General features: G+C 44.1%; 2 protein-coding genes across 3 annotated transcripts; one reads left to right on the top strand and one right to left on the bottom strand.

Annotated features, from left to right (window-relative positions):
- Positions 1-15: 15 nt before the first annotated feature.
- Positions 16-2,424, top strand: smdt1b (single-pass membrane protein with aspartate-rich tail 1b). Of its 2 annotated transcripts, none has more exons than XM_027283670.1 (3): positions 16-225; positions 1,873-2,031; positions 2,194-2,424. In XM_027283670.1, the coding sequence occupies exons 1-2, from the start codon at positions 64-66 to the stop codon at positions 2,008-2,010; spliced, it is 300 nt and encodes a 99-aa protein (XP_027139471.1). In that variant the 5' UTR covers positions 16-63; the 3' UTR covers positions 2,011-2,031; positions 2,194-2,424. The 2 variants fall into 2 exon arrangements, with proteins under 2 accessions (XP_027139471.1, XP_019111954.1); XM_019256409.2 differs by having other exon boundaries at positions 17-225; positions 1,873-2,033; positions 2,198-2,424.
- On the bottom strand, positions 2,414-14,336 carry LOC104926653 (myosin phosphatase Rho-interacting protein). Its single transcript, XM_027282540.1, has 18 exons — positions 14,172-14,336; positions 12,041-12,210; positions 10,564-10,724; positions 9,340-10,475; positions 9,040-9,179; positions 8,678-8,831; positions 8,535-8,597; positions 7,637-7,669; positions 7,410-7,478; positions 7,240-7,329; positions 6,943-7,037; positions 4,812-5,442; positions 4,495-4,729; positions 4,304-4,415; positions 4,011-4,170; positions 3,806-3,919; positions 2,822-2,908; positions 2,414-2,710 (listed from the first exon to the last, which is right to left on the bottom strand). The coding sequence occupies exons 1-18, from the start codon at positions 14,334-14,336 to the stop codon at positions 2,564-2,566; spliced, it is 3,762 nt and encodes a 1,253-aa protein (XP_027138341.1). The 3' UTR covers positions 2,414-2,563.
- Positions 14,337-14,982: the final 646 nt, after the last annotated feature.

Raw genomic sequence — 14,982 nt, 5'->3', positions numbered from 1 at the left:
TCTTACGTCATCCCGTTCCCGCCCTTAGAGACCGTCACTGTCTGTCAAACATACTGGGGAAAAATGGCGACGAGTATACTGCGGCTCCCGCTGCGCCTCTCGCTCACAAACATGGGGCTCATGAGCCGCGGAACCGGCTCCAAAACACCGAACATATCCCGGCTGACCCAGAGCAGGACCGCGGTATCGACAGGTTCGGGAGCCATCTTACCAAAACCGGACAAAGTGAGTTTGGTTCCGACTGGAAAAAAAACCCGACATGATATATATATATGAGTGACACCCATGGGCGGGGCTTAATGCCTGGATTGACAGCAGCTGTAGCGAATAGGAACACAGGATGCGCCTTCGGTTAGTCAGGGCAGCCAATGAACGTGTGTGTTTACAACGAATGTCAGGCGTACTTTACTTCCTGATTTTAGCATATTAAAATAAACATTTTAGAAGATTAGATGCAGTTTTAATTGGATTTTTAATAGTTTGATTTAAACTATTACACATTTTAGAGTCAAGGAAGGAAGGAAAGAAAGCATAGGCTGCATGCTATATTACAATATAGTGTCCAATGCGTTTAAATTAGGCCTAGGGAGTTGTTTTAAAATAATAATACTGTGCCATGTCAGGATAATCATCATTAGTAGCCTCTAATCTACCTTTTCTTAGACAAATAAAACAAGGAAATGTCTCTAAAGAGCCAAATCAAAGAGTTGCAATATGATAATTAGTCCCTTTATTGATTAAGCTGCTACAGGGCAAACACTCTCTCTGCATCCTATTCTGTATTTACACTGCCTGCTTCAAGCTTGTGCTTGTGCACATCCATTTTCTGTGCCCGCCCATCCTTATCAATCCCAGCTGACACTGGGCGAGAGTCAGGGTGTGCACGCCCTGGATGAGTCCAATTATAATCACATTAACGTAGGAATATATCCTGAGATAATTAAGGCTTTTAAACTTTGACACATCTCCAAAACAGGATGTCAAGTTAGTAATTAATTAATACGAGATTGGATTACTGCAACTCGCTTTATTCTGGCCTGCACTTTTAGAACAGATTTTAAAATTTTACTGTTAAGCTTGTAACAGCTCAGCCCCCCAGTATTTGACCGAGCTTCTTCATATCCACACCCCCGCCAGAACTCTGAGATCCTCGAGTCAGCTGCTACTGGTCGCCCCTAAAACAAAACTGGGGCGGGCGGTAGCGTAGTGGGTTTAGGCAGCCGCCCTGTGTGTGGAGGCTATAGTCCCCAATTCAAATCCTGCATCGGACGGCTAATTTACTGCGTGTCACTCCCCCTCTCTCTGCTTCCTGTCTATCTTCAGCTGTACTATCAATAAAGGCATAAAAGGCCCAAAAAAAAAATCTTAAAAAAAACAAACTGAAAACCAAAGGAGCCTTTGTGGCGGCCCCTCGGCTCTGGAATAACATGCCCTGGCACGTCCGATCTGCCGGATCATTTGAGGTTTTTAAATCCTCCCTAAGAACACACCTTAGCATTTATCTTAACCTTTTGTAATTATGGCATTATATGTATTACATGTATATTATTTGTATTAACCTGTACAGCACAACGTCAGTTGTTTTTAAATGTGCTTTATAAATAAAGTTTGAGTTGAGTAGGACCATCATAAGATGATAAATATGGTGATATTGTGCTTTAATTTAGAGCTTTTACAGTAAAAATATAAACTGATATTACAGCATGCAAAGTTTTGGGCTTGCAAATGTTTGTAAATGCAGCATACGACCCTTGGATAATGTTTTAGTCGACAGATTTCGCCTTTGTTGCGCCTCATATCTGCAGAATCCGACAGCTCGTGTGTGAATGAACTCTTAGTTTTCATGCGGTCGCTCCTCTGTATGTTTTCCAGACACCCTTTGGTCTTATCCGCATGACAATTGTGGTGGTGCCTTTCCTGTATGTGGGAACTCTGATCAGCAAGAACTTTGCCGCTCTCCTGGAGGAGCACGATATCTTCGTCCCCGAGGATGACGACGACGACGACTGAGCTAACGTCAAAAAAAAAAAAAGGTAAAGTCAACATTAGCCGCTCCTTATTTAACCTTTAAACTCTTGTCGGTTAAGAACACACAGTCTTATCCATGTGTGAAGGGCGTGTCAGCTCCTTGTGTAGTTTGTGTAGTACGTTTGCAGTGATGATGAATGGTGACATTTGTTTTTATTCACATCCACAGGGTGCAAACCAGCCAGCACAAGGAAGACGGCGGACGATGGGACACTTTGACGCTGTTTACCTCCGCCCATCTCCGTCCTCTCTCCTCTGCTATTTATGTTGTTTTCACTAAAATCATTTTTAAGAAATATCATATCATGTGAGGCGTTCTAAAAGTCAAGTTACGCCTTCACTCTTGTTTGCATGTTTGTGTCTGTCACTCAATAAACGGAGTCGATTGCACATGAAGAAACTCTTGTTGTTGTTTAATCTTAACAGTCTTTGGTGGTTTTCAAGTACACGGTAGCTGCCATAATTCTGACTCTTCTCCAGCGATTACAGCAAATATTAATATAAGTTAAGTTTCATTAGAGGTCGTCCTCGTCTGTCAGGTCTGCCTCGCTCCCTCCTGAAGTGCGGCGTTGGCCAGTCTCAAGTGTTCGTTGAGGGAGCCCATCTCCAGCTGGCTGCGACCCCTCGTGTCACTCAGCTCCACATAGGCCTCCTTATAGCGCTCAATGGCGGCGTCTTTCTCCTGAGATAAACATGGAAGACACATTAGGGCCAAACAGGGACGAGAGTGTGAATTAAAGTGCGTTATTTTTCATCATCTGTGTAGTTCAGGAGGTCAGATCATGAAGCGTACCTTGGTGAGAGCCTGCACTTCATTCTGTAGACAGCTGATCTCTTTTTTAAGATACTGCACCTCGTTGTCTTTCGCCCTCAGTAGAGTCTGAAAGACGAAATGAGGAAAATTACTGATACAGAAGATATTAAAAATGTTCTATATATATTAATAGGAAGTCATTATGCATGAGGGACAATAGTAGAAAGTAATTGAGTACAGTAGGTTCTGTACAGTTTTACTGACTCGCTCCTTCATGCTCCACTGCTTTTCAGAGGGAACATTCGTACTTCTTACTCACCTACATGTATTAGACATCTACTATAGAGATACTTTGCTGATTAAGATTTTATATATATATTTTTTTCACTCTTAATCACACCTATGGACAATTTATAGCCACCAATTAACCTGTGAAGTGCAGCATGTCTTTGGACTGTGGGAGGAAGCAGATAAGATTTGCTCCTGCTGTCCAGCTACAAGAGTAAAATGTGTATCAGTAACAATAACTATAATATACTTTGGATTTTGAACACAGGACTTTTACTTGTAATGGAGTATTTTAGCCTCTCAGTAACCTCTCCTCCTGAAACATGCTCTGTGCTTCAGGCAGTAGATGGCAGTATGTGTTGCTCTACAATGTGACCGACCACAGACGCTCAACACAAATGAGGCCAACCAAGAATAAAATAAATATTACCAAGTGGCAGTGTTTCAGCGGGGGAGTCATAACCAGGGATATGAGGCAAATCAGTAAAAACGCTTCAATCAATTAGTTTTATTACAGCGGGTTCAAACTCCCGCAGCACATACGTCAAATGTTGTTGTCCACCTTCCCCGTGATGACAACATTTGTCCTTCAACTTCATATTTTAGGTGCAGTAAACTAAACTGGGTTGGGATGCATCAAGAGGTTAAAGATGTTTCAGTATCACCTACTTTCACGAGTTCAGATTACGTAGGATCTAATTCAGTCACAACCATTGAACTTATTTCCATCGATACCTCGACTTCTGACGCAGAGCGCTCAGCGTTGCCAGGAGATACCACGTCCGACCTCTGACCCGTGATGAAGTAACGCATGCGGCTGATCTCTTCTGCCAGTTTGGCCTTGAGCTCCTGAAAAAAGAGTTTCAGCTCAAATTATAACGTGCAGAAACAATGTGATGTCGCATGCTTCTTAATGTTGCAGCTTCATATGTATCTGAACCTGGTTCTCTCTTCTGAGCTGCTCCAGCTCTCTCTCCTTGCAGCCGAGCTCGGTCTCGCGGCCCTTGCTGCTCTGCTCGGTGAGGCTCAGCTGCAGGCATTTCTCGGAGTATCGTTCTGACAGCACATCTAACTCGCTGTGGAAGACGTCCGCCTGGGGCCTGACGAGCACAAACACACGAGTTACGGAGTAAATTCATGCAAGGGGTCACGGTCATGGATTGGTGAACATCTTGAGCCTGCAGCGAGAGCCCCGTGAGATGGAGAGCAACTGAGCGACTGTGATAAACTTACATGTGGCCTCTGGATGAAGTATCCATGTGTGCGCCTCCTCCGGCCAACCTCCTGGCCTTCTCCACCTCCCTCTGCAGCTCCTCTCTGTGGGCTGCTCTCAGAGCCTCCATAGCTTTAATGGACAGTTAGTTAGTCATGTTAATAGTGAGTCAAACCGTCCCTTCTGAGCCACCGTAAGCCTGATACTTTACCTTTGGCAGCCGTCTGGCTCTCCTCCTGCAGCACCCTGTCTCTCCGCTCCTCCAGCTCTCTGACCTCCCCTGCATGTTTCTCCTGTAGCTCCTGCAGTGCTTTCCGATGGGCTACCTCCATTGCCTCTAGTCTGGCCCTGCAGGGCGCCCCGGGGCCGCACGGGCTGTCCACCTCTATCCCCATGGCTGCACGCTCCCTCTTAATGCTCTCCACCTGCTTTCGAAGAGAGAGGGCCTGGGAGAGGGTGGAGATGTGCATCATTTCCTTGCATTGTAAACATCCTCATTTAAAGGAGCGACCGGTAGATGTTTCTTACCTCCTTCTGGAGTGCTTCAGCTGTGTTTGTTTGAACGTTTTGGGCTCCATTCATGGATGGAAGAGCTCCCTTTGAGCTTGACATATCGGTTTCTGACTGTTCGGCCTCTTCGGGGCTCGATTGATACGTCTGGGAGCTAACCAGAGTCTGTGGGGTGCTTGACTGATAAGCCTGCGCTCCAATGAGAGACTGTGCTGTCATGCTACTAAATGACAGCGTCTCCAACTCTGCCCACTTCTTGCTGACCTCTGAGTCCAGGGTCTCAATAACAGGGACAGGCACATTCCCCCTTTTCAGCTCCATGGAGTCCCACCTGCTGCCCATCTCACTGAAGGGAACCCCCTCCTCAAACCACTTGTTCCTCTCCTCCAATCGCTTCGCTTGCTCGCGGTCCCAGCCCTCCCCTTCCTCCCTCTGACTGGCTGGAGATAAGTCTGCGTCCAGATCCCCGTCTACACTCACTTGGTCATGATGGTGGTCGGCGGTCCGGTGGGACTTTGCAGCTGTGCTGGCGGAGGTGGAAGTGGCCGGTTCATAGCCAGAGTCCCTGCAGGTGAACCGAGCAGGGGGTTGGCATGACGACGGTCTCCGGGAGAGAGGGTTCTCTTTCTCGCTGCCGGTGTCTGATTGGCTGAGGTCAGAATAAGGGAAAGGCAGGAGGGTAGTGTTACACATCAGAGGAAAGATGATAGAGGGGCTTCACTGCAGGCAGACCACCCAATCACATTGTCTGCATTTCTGCAGTGTTCAGGAATCTTCAGGTCAAAGCCTGTTTTTTAATCACAGGATTTCAGAATATTTGGCTGAATATAACATGATAAACATCAAATATTCACCATGTGGGACGTCCAAATGATGATCAATGTCCATGATCAAATGATAGACTTATTCATTATTTTACAGCTACTGAAAGGACCTTCAAGTGAGATTATTTATAAGTGAGATAGATTATTTAGGACTGTTTATAAGGTCACCAATTTATGACTGAATTTATGACTTATCTGGCATCTTTCCCTCTTTCACAGATTTATTTATATATAATATTTATTTTATTCCAGCAATAAATCTGAGCAGCTAAAGTAAATATATAGATATAATGTGTTTTTATGTATTTTACAGTGTTATAACTTAAATATTGTGTCTTTTAACTGTTTTTGTTTACTTTAAATCAATTTAATCTTCATGTGACCATAAATTAATATATTTTTTACATTGTGCCGTACTTAAAGGTCCAGTGTGTAGAATATAGGGTTCTGTAGAAACTGATCATGATATGCTATAACTATGTTTACAATCCTGTATAATCATCTGAAAATAAAAACCTACAGAGGGAAAGGTCCTCTTCCACGGAGTCCGCCATGGACAAGCTCACCACTAACTCTAGATAAGATGTACTTGAGTACTACTACAGATTAAATACTGCACTTTTTACTCCACTGCATTAATTTGACAGTTTTAGTTACTATTTTCTTCACAAATTCAGATTTTAAGTACACGATGATGCTCTGAATATACAATTGTTCAAATTTGTTTCGACTGAACCAACTACAACAGTCAAATCCTGTGTAGGATTTAGTGGCATCTAGTTGGTGACGCTTCCAAGTGTACTGTCGTGAAAAACACTCCCTATCTGGGTTACTGTAGAATTCTTGATTTCAGATATGTGAAATGTTTCGCTCATGGCGATCTCTCAAACAATGGATTGGATTTAAAGACCTCAGAGTTCAGCTCCAGCTCAAATTTTGTGTCTGGACTTTTATTTAAAAGACTGTGTGAACGTCTTCAACACCAAGAACACTGAACATGGTTACACAGGCCGGAGCTTTAAATGTACGCCGACCACTGAGATATCATGTGATCGGTATAGTTTTATATAAAGCATGGTGATATCGTTTGGTCTGTTCACGTTGTACTGCTTCATGCTTTGTCAGTGTGTGGTCAGCCACGATGCTACAGTGCAAGTTTCACATTTAACTTATCTTAGCTGTTTATAATATGCACGTGTGTGTAAGAAGTGTCATTTCAATGTTTTACTTGTAATGGAGTATTTTTACTTTGTGTTATTGCCTCTTTGACTCGTGGACCTGATTACTTCCTGCGGCGCTGTCTCCCAGGATAAAGTCAGACTCACTGCGTGTTGTTCTGGATCGCCTGCTTTAGTAACTTCACCCAGTTCCGCCGTATTCTCGAGGTCATAGCAGAGAGGGTGAACACAGCTCTCTTTGTCTGCAGGAGATCAAACGACAGAGCAAAGACACACACACACACACACACACACACACACAAACTGTTAAACAGGAAGCAGCCAAACATGTAATTGACGTGGAAATGGGGGGAGGTGTTTGTGTGTGTGTGTGTGTGTGTGTGTCTGTCCATCTGCCTGATGCCGTACTGTACAACACAATGAGCAAGTACAGTAAATACATACTTGTATTTGGAGTCCATAGTTGTTCTCTACGTCGCAGTCTGACACATTCACACAGGACGTCAGGTTGATCTCTCCGTCCAGATCGTCCGACTGCAACACAGCAACAAATAAGTTTGTAACCAAAAGACCCAAAAAACCTGGAAATGTTCTTAGAAATCGTCAGGTCGTACCTCCTCAGCCTCCGAGTCTCTGTAGAACCTCAGCGAAGTATCACCCAGAACAAACCAGTGTTTCCTCCACTGGGCAAAAAAAACACAGAAAACATGAACATTCAATTCATTTGCTGAGTATGTGTCACCGTCGTGACATCTGTCGGGGTGTGAGAGTGTGGTTCCAACAGGAGTTAGAATAGAAAATGACAAATATGAGAAGAGCGGCTTCATAAATTTGCATTTACCTCGCCGTGTTCATCCAGTCTGGACATCCATCCCTTCGAGAAGTAACACCTGCAATTAAAGCATCAAGAGGAAGCTCTTTGAGAACGTTCTGTGGTGCTTTCCGTCTCACACTTCGCTGTCAAACTACAGGAAACGGAAACTGTCAAAGGCAGACGTGAGTCATGTGTCTCTGTGAGATTACTACTGTACATGGTTCTGCAGCGTGCACAGAGGAGGCAGGCCGAACTTTGAAGCCTGAAAAATGGGAAGCGTGCTGCAGGGTGGGAACCGCGATTGTCATTGTTTAACGTGAGAAAGAGGAAGTCACAAAAGATCATTAAGCAGGCTACAAAGCAACATAAAATACTCACCGTGCATGCACCATGAAGTCCAGTGTGTGTTATGAGCAGGAGAGAAAGAAAGAGACATTGAGAAAGGTGCATGGTGTGAGATGAGAAGAGAAGGTCATGAATACACCCATCACTTCAGCTCTCATTAATATCTAGAAATGTTCTGCAGGGTTTCTGAACTATTGCAACTTTTTGCACGGTTGCATGTGATTCTCTGCAGTGAAATAACATTTTGAATGTTTTCTGTGACCGTCCCCTCTCTCTCTCTCTCTCTGTTGACTCAGCAGCTTTATGCACTGACACTGCAGGATGCAGTGGCTTGAACCATCCTCGAATCTATTAATAAGGATGATAAATCATGTGAACACGCTGCCCTAAAACATAAGAGTGCTAACTAATGGAATTTTTTTTTTTTGTGCAAGGTGCTTCAGTGAGATGGGAGCCTGAGGTAAAAGAGCTGAAATAAATATCAGGGAGCTACTTTAGAATGAATGTATGAATGACCCATTTTTCCTCCAAACACTCATGTGATTTCTACAGATGCAGAAAGTCACGGGACCGTGCTCACCTGCGTCTGCGGGCACTCCTTCGCCTTTGAAGATCTGTGTTTTCCACTTTGACTATCTGAACTCTGGCAGAATAAAGGACGATCAGCTCTGTTGTTTCAATGCGGATTTCACTGTGAACTCGTCTGCTGTCATCACACCGTACCTGCGTGTGAACGGACGTGGTCGACTGTCTTCGAGATGATCGTCCGTTCTCGGATTCCCGACATTTCTCTCGCCTGTCTCGGCCTCTCTCTCTGCCTCTCCCCCTCTCGTCTGACTCGATCCTTGAGCTGTGGATGTCTGGTTCATCTTGATGCCTTCAGAGACAAATTCATTTAGAGAAGCTAAATAGAGGAAGCACACAAGAACAATTATAGACGCTAAAATAGCCACAATTAACTTCCTCTTTTTCTCTATGTGAACTTTCACATACCTCTGCAAAGGCCATAACTAACTTTCTTTGCAGAATTGATGCATGGACTTCAGTGATGATGCTAAACCATGATACTGTACAGCACCACTGACCTGTAGGTCCTTAACTTCTGATCCCTGCATGGGCTGGGACTCTGGTTCCTCCTCCTCATTCCTGGAACCTCTTCCTCCGACTCCAGGTGGATCGTTGGAATATCAGCCAGGACGATGTAGTCGTCCATAGTCATCCCCACCTCAAATATATGAGAAAACTCAGTCAAGCCAGCAGCTTGGTTCTCCAAGGATTGTAAATATTTGAACTAAATTTCATGGCAGCTATGAATAATTGTTTCAGTACTTGACATCTCCATGTTCCCAGCTTGGCTAAGAGCTAGTTATACTTGATATACGTACCTCCTCTACTTCCACTGCAGTCTTCTTAGGTTCAGAGATCAGTAAGGCCTCCATGCCTCGCCTCACGTTGCTCCTGCTTCTGTCTCCGCCAACCGTATTATTCACCTCATTGCCCTTATCAGTTTCTGTGACTGCAACATGTGACGGCGATCCACCGAGCACCTGAGAGTCTGCACCTCGCCTCGATGAGGAGGAACCATGGGAGGGAGGGAGGCTGAGTATAGAGTGTGAGGACCCCTGCCAGGAGCCTTGAGAAGGACTCAGCCTGCTATCTGTGGAGCATGGCTCCCTTTGTGGGGTATGACTTTGTGTACCGTAGCCATTCCTGGGCGGTGATACTTCACGGCTATTGCGAGAGCGAGTGTTGGCTGAGCTGTTGACAGCTGTTCTGGATCGAGAAGATCCTCGAGAACCCTCATAAGACTTCTGCTGGACGGATCCACGGCGGGAGATAGACTCCAGATTCCTGTAGAGCTTCTCAGAGTCCAAGCTGTGTTTGTTTGAAGCTTGCGATGGACTCCTCGACTCTCGACTACATGCCTTTTGAGCATCGTAATCACCGTTCTGTAAATGTAAAGAGTCTGGGCGCCTGTGAGAAGGGGTAGCCCGAGATGGTGAAATCGTCCGAGATGCATTGGACCCCCTTCTGCGGGACGGACTGGACCTGCCGGATGTATGCCGTGAAGCACCATGTGATGGAAGCTGAGAAGAGTGATGAGATGAGGTGTGAGACCGAGCCTGACTCCTGGGGACGGAGCTCCCTCGCTGGGTTCCCACAGGAGATTCAGGTAACTTGTAGCGGTCTGGACTCACGGAGCAGTGACGTGATGGTGAATTCCTCTCAGATTCAGTTCCTCGTCTAAAATTGGAGTGGTACGAGTACCTTTCTGGGGATTCACTTCTCCAAGCTTCCAGCATGTACGTCTCTGGGTTTCTCCTCTGGGAAGGTACGCCAAGGTTGACGTTCCTGTAGGGGACGCAGGCTTTGGGCTCAAGGACATAGTTGCTTGGAAGAGCATGCCCCCTTTCATAGTAACGATACCGCGGTTTGTTGTCTTCCTCCGTCTGCTGCTCACCATCACCTCTTCTTTTTGGAGAGAAGTAACCACTCTCCTGTTCCCTGGGTCCTCTGGACTCTGAAAATCAGACAAGCACCTGAGGTCAGTGCCTCCAAATGGAGCCTGTAAGAGAGTCCTATGGTGCATTGTACATCGATGACTGTACCTGATGTCCGGCGGGATCTGTCCCTCCTCTCGTCCATCAAGGAGCTTTCAGTGCCACGGTGGGGAGATGGATCCAACCGGGTCATATCTCTTTGGGCCACACAGAGCCTCTCCGGGCTGGGGGATCTGCTCCTCTCTGGACAGTCCCAATGATTTGGAGAGCTGAAGGAGGGTAGTACAAGGTCGAGCAATGAATAAAGCAGAACCAAATCTTCACAAAATAATCTTACAATCATCTCATTTTAGGATGCATGGATGAAAACGGTAAAACAGTCTGATTATCAATCTAATTATCAAAAGCAGGGCTGCAACAGAAAAGAGCACATCCATTAGATTTGCCCTGTTTGCCCAACATGTCACGGTCATGTGAATGCTCACTAACATTAGCCTCTGTAATGCTTTCATATTCTGCATCACAAACCAGCTTCAGATGTGAGCGTACTGTGTGCAGCGTGCACACAAAACATTGCATGATATTTGAGTATTGAAGAGAGAAACACTCAAACGCCTCTTTCTTCCTGCTCCTGGATTTAGGACTGCCAAAATATGAATTTGCCCATAATACAAGCTTTGTGCTGATTAATCCACTGCAAGATGACATAAGCGCGATTTGACTCGGGCAGCTGAACAAGCTGCACGACACAACATGTTCCCATCCAAATGTAACGCAACTTTTTAAACCAGATTTCCAGTAATTGCATGAATCTGTGATCTATGTGGAGCCAATGAAGCCAGTGGAAAACAGCTGATCAGTTGTGAGTTAAATCTTTGCTATCAGAACTTAAAGGAGCAATGTGTAACAGTTAAAAATCGGTACTGCAGTCCAAAACACTGGAGAGAAAACTTCAAAATTCACGTCAATCACCTTATAAAGTTACAGAGTTACAGAGCATTAATTTAGGTCGTTGAAGAAAGTCCCATAGTCTCCTTCGAGCTCTGTTTTTGGTCTCCACCACCTCCAGAGGGAAATATCTGTCTCTTCACCTGCTAAATGCTCTGCCAGGTTCAGCAGCTAACTTTGTCTGGGTGATGTTTAGAAGGTAACATACACAACACGAAGAAAACTGGTTCTTGATGAGTTCTCTGGAGAACCTTTTTTCCCCTTAAGAACCATTTTTGGTTGAACTGGATACAAAAAAAGAGTTATTTTAGTCACCTTTTTTATCTCCAATAATCTTGCAGCAACTGGTTCTTTGAAGAACCAACAGGTAAAAGGTTCCTTGCAGAACTGAAACAGCATCACCATAAGCAACTTGAACCTTTATGTTTAAGGGTGCAGGGTAATATTTCTAAGTGACCTTTTTTTAAAACTATATTCAGTCATGTAAATCAATTGTCAGCATAAAAATATTGATTAGTGCTCCAGGTCTAAGCTCTAACATTAACCCCACAGGTCTAGGATTGTGTTGTTTCATGGTTTATCTGTGCTCGCGGTTAGAAAAAGTAGTTTCTAAAATCAGGATACAGGATACAGTCACCTGGATTGTATGTCAGTGTCACAGATATTAAGTTCCCACTCAGGACTCAGACTCTGGACCAGGCTCCATTCGTAGCTCCAACCACCACTGACGTCATCACTACTGGCACTTGTGGTCACCTCAGAAAGGGCACGATTATCATCATCATCGTCATCATCATCATCTGCCTCCTGGTTTGTGGAGCACAGAAACACATTTTTAAAAACATTTCAGGTTAACTCAGAGAGAATCAAACCGGTCTGTGCCGTCAGAGTGTGTCACAAGAAAGACACAGGATCAAAACTGAAGAGTCAGAATTGTCAAGTTGATTGTAGAAATTGTTTTTCGTGGGAATATTTAGCCATAAATTGGACATCCATGTTGATTTACATCAGCAGGATCACTGAAGGAAAGCTGGACACAGCACCTACCTGATGCCTGCTCTCTTTTAACCCAATAACAATCACCACAAAGCAACATGAGCTCACCCCGCAGACACTAATATATAACCAACTAACACCCCAAGTCAAAACTTTAAGACATATTTCACTTACTGTGACTTCTCACTGTCCTTCAGCCAAATCTGCTTTCAAGGCTTTGAGCCTGTCCTCCTCCTCCTTCACCTCCTCTCCTTCCCTCTCTCCATTCGTTATAGAGCTAAGCCAATACTTTTAGACTGCACAGGACGTAACTTAAGCTAGTCTCTGGTCATGCTCATCATTATTTCATTGCTCTAGTGCTTTTGCATTACCAGAACCGCCCACTCCACTTCTTTCCCCATCTTTATCTTAATCCCTTCTTCGGTTCTATCGACAGACGACGAAAGTTTTGTTTGTTTTGGTTCTCGATCTTTTGACTGGGTCAGAGTTTAAAGATCATCTTTTGTTTCCAGATCAAATTAAAGTAATTACAGCAATTAATCTAATAAAATCCAACTTTCTTGACTTTTATTCCACTGCACAGTTTAATGTAAGTGGCACAGTGTTGTGTGTGTGGGGGACGTGTTTGCATGTGTCAGATTACAGCCCATTCCCCATGGATTGTAATGAGCTTTTCATTAATTAATGATACAGAATCAAATGCCACCTCGTCATGTCATCCTTCTCCCACCTCCACAGCAGTTTCACTTGGTGATTGTGTTATAGGTTGACATCATCGCCTCGCCGTGCGGCTTTTATCGCACCTGTCCTATTGAACGGTAGCAAGTCATTAAAAAGCACTTGACCCCGGTCATTCACGCTGTCATAATAGATTTTGACCTCAGCGTGTTATATGTGTAATCTTAGCTGCATGTGTTGCTGTATTAATAAATGTTACATGTAACTATGATTGCATGAAGCTGGCTGTGAAAGAAAATGATGACACCAAAATCCTTCATTGTTACTAATCCAAGAAACTTTAGGATTGAAAGTTCAGTCTCCGTTTGCAGAAACGTTTATTTCCACATCTTCCACGTGGATTATCTGTTTTTACTTTGGACCTGTTCGCCCAACTCACCTCAGTCTCTTAGCATCATATCATGTATGTGTATATTAAAGACTCTTTCACAGGGTGCCTGTGTTCAAACAGATCCACTTGAATTATTATTGTTTCAGGTGTAATTTCAGCCGATAAATTCACAATCCCTGACTTGTGAGAAACACTAATAGTATGAATCATGTAGAATGAATTTAAACAGTACTTCTGTCACCATTATCATTATTTACTGCAGAAAACCAAAATGAAAAGTTGTTTTCGTGCCTTAAACAGCAGGAATCATAAAGTACTGGTGGATAATTTTTGTTATATCAATAATAAAACCTTAAATTAACTCATTAACTCTGGTGCAGAATTATCTATTTGCATCCAGCAATCTGGTGTCTGGAGTCCTGGACTTTTAGGTGGTGGATGGTTTTGTAGCTCATCCTGTTTGTGGTCCAGTGTTGCTCAGATATGAAAACATGACAAAGCTGTTTCATAAGAATATATAAATGGAAAGTCAGTATGTGACTCTGTGACAGCCGTGCAAACTCACGTCTTTGGAATAGATACAGGCAGACTTTATATTCCTGTTTGCCTGATCAATAATCTTAAATCCTGATGTGGTGGAGGTGGATGGTTCGGTTCTGGTGTCAGCAGTGATGCACAAACCTCCTGAATGACTGATACGTACCCACTCTTGCGACCCGTCCTGCTGAGGAGCAGCAGCGGCGGCGGTGGCGGTCGTGTTGCTGCTGACGTGCATGTGATCAGGCCTAAGGCAGGAGCTGCACCGGGTCGGGTCAAAGGTGTTGGGTAGAAACTGATGGCAGTATAAGTCCACAGCAGGGGGCGCCATGTCGATCCTGCTCTCATCTGCGTGTGTTGTCACCTTGGCAACAAAAACAGCATTTGATTGATTTATTTCCAATAAAACTGGTGTGGATTAATGAATTTCCCAGGAGACTCTGGGCACAGATCATTAGCATAATAAATAACAATGACAACATCAAAACAATTGAAATCTTATTAGTTATGATTAGAGAGATTAGAGTCTATATTTGAAGAAATACAACTAATGTTTTACTATAAATAGAAGTCACTGAGTCACTCCTACATGTCACAGTGTAATAGAAGTTAGTCAAACATCACGTCGACTGAAACACACACCGCTATTGGTGGGATACCTTTACACCTTTTAAAGTGTGACAGTGTATAATGTAACCATTACATAGAGGGAATCCTCCTGCAGAAGGTATCTATGGCAAGGTTCACACACAAATATCTATGGCAAGGTTCACACACGAATATCTAAGACAAGGTTCACACACGAATACTGTATTGAAGGTAAGACGGTTTTACCTCATGGATGCGTCCCAAAACTCTTCAAAAAACTGAACATCCACCACTGAAAGTTCAGTTTCTTCACACCAGGATGGAGCCACGCTCTGCTGTGATCACGGAGGCTTCAGGCTCTGGGGGTCTTTATCAGAAAACAAACATTC

The sequence above is a fragment of the Larimichthys crocea genome, chromosome X, assembly GCF_000972845.2.
Source record: "Larimichthys crocea isolate SSNF chromosome X, L_crocea_2.0, whole genome shotgun sequence".
Classification (NCBI taxonomy): Eukaryota; Metazoa; Chordata; class Actinopteri; family Sciaenidae; genus Larimichthys; species Larimichthys crocea.
This window is presented reverse-complemented; position numbering and strand designations above follow the sequence as displayed.